The sequence below is a fragment of the Alligator sinensis genome, unplaced genomic scaffold, assembly GCF_000455745.1.
Source record: "Alligator sinensis unplaced genomic scaffold, ASM45574v1 scaffold436_1, whole genome shotgun sequence".
NCBI lineage: Eukaryota > Metazoa > Chordata > Crocodylia > Alligatoridae > Alligator > Alligator sinensis.
Genome location: NW_005842172.1, coordinates 1,128,715 through 1,134,528, shown reverse-complemented (window position 1 = coordinate 1,134,528; position 5,814 = coordinate 1,128,715). Strand labels below are relative to the sequence as shown.

The following is a 5,814-nucleotide window of genomic DNA, read 5'->3' as shown; positions in this document are numbered from 1 at the left end:
ACCACTCCCTCGCATTGGCGGCTCAAGTTCATCCTGGAGTCAACAGTGACTCCAAGATCCCTTTCTGCCACTGTGTTGACAAGAGGGGTGTTCCCTAGCCTATAGGTGTGTTGCTGGTTCCTTCTCCCTAGATGCAGCACCCTGCACTTGTCTGCATTGAATTCCATCCTATTCTCTTCTGCCCACTTCTGTAACCTATCTAGACCTAGCTGGATTCTCTCCCTCCCCTCCAGCCTGCCCACCTCTCCCCACATCTTGGTGTCATCAGCAAATTTGGACAACATGCTTTTCACAGCCACATCCAGATTGCTGATAAAGATGTTGAACAGTACAGGCCCCAGGATCGAGCCCTGTGGGACTCCACTGCCCACATCCCTCCAGGTTGAAAACAACCCATCCATCGACACTCTCTGGGTGTGACCATCTAGCCAATTTGCCACCCATCTGACTGTAGGCATCAAGCCACAGTCATCTAGTTGTTTTTAAGAGAATGTGGTAGGAAACAGTGTCAAAGGCCTTTTTAAAGTCCAGGAAGACGACATCCACCTCGACGCCCTTGTCCAGGGACTTTGTGACCTGATCGTAAAAGGAAGCCAGGTTAGTCAGGCAGGATCTGCCCTCAATGAACCTCATGTTGATTGCCCCTGAGCATTACCCTCCCCTACTGGGCCCTTGCAGATGTGTTCCTTGATAATTTTCTCAAAGGTCTTCCCAAGGACCAGGGTGAAACTAACTGACCTATAGTTACCCAGGTCCTCCTTTCTCCCCTTCTTGTAAATAGGAATCACATTGGCTCTTTTCCAATCCTCTTGTACCTGGCCAGAGCCCCATGAGCACTCATAAAGCTGTGCCAGGGGCCCCACTATGACCCCTGCCAATTCCCTTGGCACCCTTGGGTGGAGATCATCTGGACCTACTGATTTAAAAATGTCCTGCCCCTCCAAAAGTTCCCTATGTCGTCCCTGACCCTAAGCATGGCGGTGCCTCCCCTGGGTCTGTCTGTAATCCTAGCAGGGGAAATGGCCCCTGTTGGCCAGTCCCTGTTCAGGAATGTGGAGGCAAAGAATTAATTAAAGAGGTCAGCTTTTTCGTTTGCTGCAATCACCAGATTGCCAAGCCTGTCCTGTAGGGGCCCTGTGTTACCCAGTGCCTTCTTCTTAGTCCCTATGTATTTGAAAAAGGACTTTTAAAATCTAAAATCTTAATCTCTAAATCCATCATAATGGAAAACAATGGTATGATGCAATGTTGTTGTTTTATAAAGAATAAATGTTTTGATTTTACAAGATTATGATTTAGGCAGCTTTGTTGCTTCCAGAGACTTAAAGAATTGGAACCACCCCTATTTTTCAACATGTTTTTAAGTGGTGGTACAATGGAAACTCAGAATGTCCGCAAATGATTAATTTGTGGCATGCACATGATTTTGGCCACCTGTACAAAACAATTACTTTTAGTAGACATAACAGCCAGTGACAAAGGCCAAGAGTGAGAGTGTGGTTAAGGGTTTATAAAAGGCACCACCTCCCTTTACAACATCTGCCTGTTGGTCCTCTAGCCCCCGCAGTATGCTCTTTAATTTTCCCAAGAGGCTGACAAAGTACAATTTGGAAATACTGGTCTTCTTCCCAACTTGTGGAGTTTTTGGATCTCTTCCCTGGACAGCTTCTTGGTGAGTTGTTGTTAAGAAGACTCAGTGAGGTGATAGCCCAATCTTTCATCCCAGCTGTTGCCAGTTAATCCTACTTAATCACAGCTGGGGAAGTAACTGGTCTGTCCCTTAACACTTTTGGGGCTATTGAATCATAGGGATTATGAGCACCATCACACCAAGCTACACCTTAAAAGAACCATAGAAGGGGGTCAAAATGAAAGGATTAACTAACCAATTGAAAGGAACTCCTAGGGGCAAAAAACCAAACAACCCCCACCCCCAAAAAGCCTGGACCCAGATTTATGGGCCTTCTTAATCTGCAATGCTCTGGGTTTCAGGGCACCTATACATGAGCAGTGAGGCTGCTCTGATGTGCTGTAATTAGTGTGGAGAATTCTTGATTAATCAAGTCTGGTGGGCGTGGTCATTACCATGCTACAGAAGACTCCACCATTTCGCGTATCAGCTTAAAAATGATGGCGGGGTCGCTTTAACTAAAGCTCATTCAACAAGCTTTAAAGTGCCCCCACTGCCATTTTTAAGTGTGGGGACACTGATACACGAGACGCTCTGGGAGCTTTAATCAGAGCGGCTCATGGAGCCGTCTGAATTAAAGCACACAGACACAGCCACACCCCCTTGAGCATGTGTACAAACAGGGTTTAGGGACATTTCACATGGGGAGCGACCCTGAGAATATCATTCCCTGATCAAATCCCACCATGGGATGATTACCACCTGCACCATCCCATATGATGGTTTAGTGGTATTAGTATCATCTAGCTCTGTAAACTAAAAGGATATTTGGGTTGAAAAGAGATGTGGAAATATTGGCCACCTCTTGGTTCATTCTCAAGTTTGTGTGCCATGAAATGAAATGGAGAGGCCTCAATGCTGTTTTAAATGGGCTAATGGGGATTTTTCCAGCACAAAAAAACCTTGGCAGCATATAGCCAATGTAGCCAGCACCAATTCACAACTATGATTTGTGGCAAGAATTCCAGACATTTTGGCAATCCCTGCCCCATGTAATGGACTCTCCGGATCTGTTGCTCTCTAGAACAAATGTAAACCTGCCTTCAAGACACCCCAAATTTTGAGGAGACTCACACACAATAAGGATGAAGCATAAGCTACCCTTGCTCCAGCTGTTCTTTTTCAGCTTGTGTAAAGAGTGAGCCCATTGAATACAGGGCCAATAGATACCAAAATGAAAATGCACAAATAAAAGATTGCAGTAAAAAAGTTTAGAATGTTTTCTTAATTTTAAAAAAATCTTTAATCTCTGGATGAGATTTTACTTAAGATAATGCTCTGATTTACTATTCCCAGGGTTTAGCTCTCTTTGCTGTGTCATTTCTTCATAGCAAATAAACAAATCCTGCAGTGCTAACTACTTGCTAATCTGGAAATAAATCTGATGCCTTCCTAAATTGCTAGGCTGAAGAGGAAGAGACCCTGTGGAGTTTAATTTTGAAGTATCTAGTTACTGTACTTTCTTAGGGGCGTTTCAGTCTGTCCAAGCCTGCTTGCTGCTTCCTTGCTGGCCAAGGAACACTTGGATAGCTCACATTAGGCAGCACAAATTATTATTTTACATTTTATCTCTAACATCATATTCTGAGAAATAATTATACTGGATATTTTATTTGTTCAATTATTTATAATATTTCCCTTCTACAGAACACTGTGATCACACAGTGAGCCACAACAAAGGGAAACTGTATTTCCTGCCCCTCCCCCGTGTTGTATATAGGGCAGGCTTCCATCAGGTTTACAAATTTTCAGTGTCTAGACACTCAAAATACCCAGGATATATTATCCTTGATGCTCAGTTTAAATATAGTGAAGTATCTTTTTCTTTAATAGTCTCTTTGTTTGTGAAACTTCATCCAATGGCATGTAGGAAAATGACAGGACCATTAAGTGCAAAAAGAAATCTACTCTAATATTTTTATGGAACTAAGCAAAAGTAAGAAGTGAATGGATTTAGATTGCTTACGTCTTCTATAGCTATTGTGCTGAGCCCAGTACCGCAACCATCTGTTTGTAAAGCTCCCTTTGAAGTTGATGGACTCAACAGAGTGAATATAATGTTAGATTTGCTTAAGATGTAAACAACATAACCATAAAATTCAAAAGTGATATACTATAGAAGCATTCTACCAATATCTTGGATAAGTGTCTCATATTCCAGATGCCAGTAGATTCTTTTAACTATCACTGGCCAGTCACTGTGTTGTCCCAAATTTTGGCCTGTCATTATCTATATTATTGTTGTCAGACTGCTCTTCAAAACAGAAAGTGCATCTTATTCTACATTTTGTGAAGACAAAGCACATCTGAGATACCCAAGATTATTTTTAAGAATAATACAAGATAAATATTCTAAATAACCCAAAACAAGAGACAACCGGAATATATGAATGCATTTTCAAAGGACCAAAGTCCAATAAATGTATTTGATAAAATATGGAACAAATTATACACTTTTATTTTTGCAAGGACAAAAATACCTTTCCCTTACAAGTCAGAAAATGAACTGGTTTAAGTACCTGATTTGCACCACCAACTAAATATTTTGGTATAAGGACACAAATTTGTGCCTCACAATTGAACGATTTTCAGTTTCTAGTTTCCAGTTTGCACTAAAATTGAATGGTAAACGCTAAAAGTTTTCAAATACCACAGGTACAAATTGCACATAAAGATGACTATTTTATAAGCTAAGCCAGGGGTCTGCAACCTTTGGGCAGCAGTGAGCCTAGTTAATGGAGCTCGGCCTAAGGCAGGCTGCTGCCTGCAACATATCCACTGTTGATTCACACCACTGCAATGTGTCACCAATTTCCCCTACAGCTAAATGTCACCATGTCGCTGGTAGGTGCTGTAAGGCTTCGGCCCCTTTCTGGTGGGTGCCTTCCTCCCTAGTGACGTCAGGGTGAGACCACACTTTGGGGCCACATAGATGTTTCCGAGCGCTGCCTCTACTTGCCTGCCACGACTTCAATTTTGATAGATGGGGAGGCAGTTTCCTGTCGGTGGTCCCAGACAGGTCGAGACCCTGGTCTTTCTTCGTGGGGCTCCAAACCTCCCCTTTACCCCACCCTTACCACATCCATGGCCTGGGATGTCTCAGCTCCCCATAATCTTCCCTGGGATAATATCGTCTCACCCGAGAAGACCACCACGACCGGGGTCGGGTCTGTTTGGCCGTCAATCTCCCCCGAATCAATCCCTTGTCTTCGAACCAACTTTTGGGTAACTAAACTTGCCCCAGCCTGGTGTTAATGATAGCTTAGAAAAAGGCTTAACTCAAAGAGATGTTCAGCGTCCGCCGATGGGAGTGCCTGGGACTCTGGCCCCCAGGACCCTTCTTCCTCCCTGGGATGAAAGAAGGAGTTTCGCCCATCTCTCTGGGTACTCTTCCCTGGTACCAGCAGGCTAGGAGTTAATCACTCCTGATCCCACCACCTGGCGGAACTTGCCCCTTCTCTGCTGGGCTCTGGGTCAGTTGCTGCTTGTTCCTCTTTCTTCACCAGGCTGCCTGCACAGTTTTGCCGTCGCTCATCACTCTTCCCCATCACGGTACCTGGACTCTCCGGAGCAGCCTGGTCTTTGCCCATGATGGTGAGGACACTCTTCTCTTCCCCGACGTGACCCTCCGGCAGACTTCAGCTCCCTGAGCCCAGACCTGAGGTTTTTTCTGACAGGTTTCCTCAGCTGCCGCTGAGGCTTCTTGCCATGTGCCCCACTCCGCCGCTTCTAACAGGCTGTGCCACCTATGTCTCCCTGCCAGCATTCCGTCTCTCCCCACCGGCAGCCAGTCTTCCCCTGCTGGCTTTCTCTTCTCCGCCGGCATTCCACCCTTCTTTGCCCAGCTCCGCCATCCATCTCTCCCCACCAGCAGCCAGTCTTCCCCAGCCAGCGTTCTCCCTCTCTAGATCAGGGCAGCTGGGTCTCTCCCCAGCTGCCTTTTGATGGTCCCACGCTGCCTTTAGGCCCTGGCCCTGGGGCTCGCCGATCCACAGGCTCAGGCAGCTGTGGAACTGCCAAGCCTGCACCTTTTCCACACAGCTGCTGCTCATCCCGGACCCTGCCATGAGTATCGGTGTTTGTCGGGAGGGGTCCCGGGACATGTTGGGAGGGAGGCTTCTGCC

At 45.6% G+C, this 5,814-nt stretch overlaps 1 protein-coding gene across 1 annotated transcript in view; it reads right to left on the bottom strand.

Annotated features, from left to right (window-relative positions):
* LOC102374153 (probable acyl-CoA dehydrogenase 6) overlaps nucleotides 1–5,238 on the bottom strand; it is a 160,012-nt gene extending 154,774 nt beyond the window's left edge. The window contains exon 1 of the mRNA XM_006025902.3: nucleotides 5,143–5,238. Coding sequence (XP_006025964.1) covers nucleotides 5,143–5,238 — 96 coding nt within the window. The remainder of the gene's footprint in view (nucleotides 1–5,142) is intronic.
* Nucleotides 5,239–5,814: the final 576 nt, after the last annotated feature.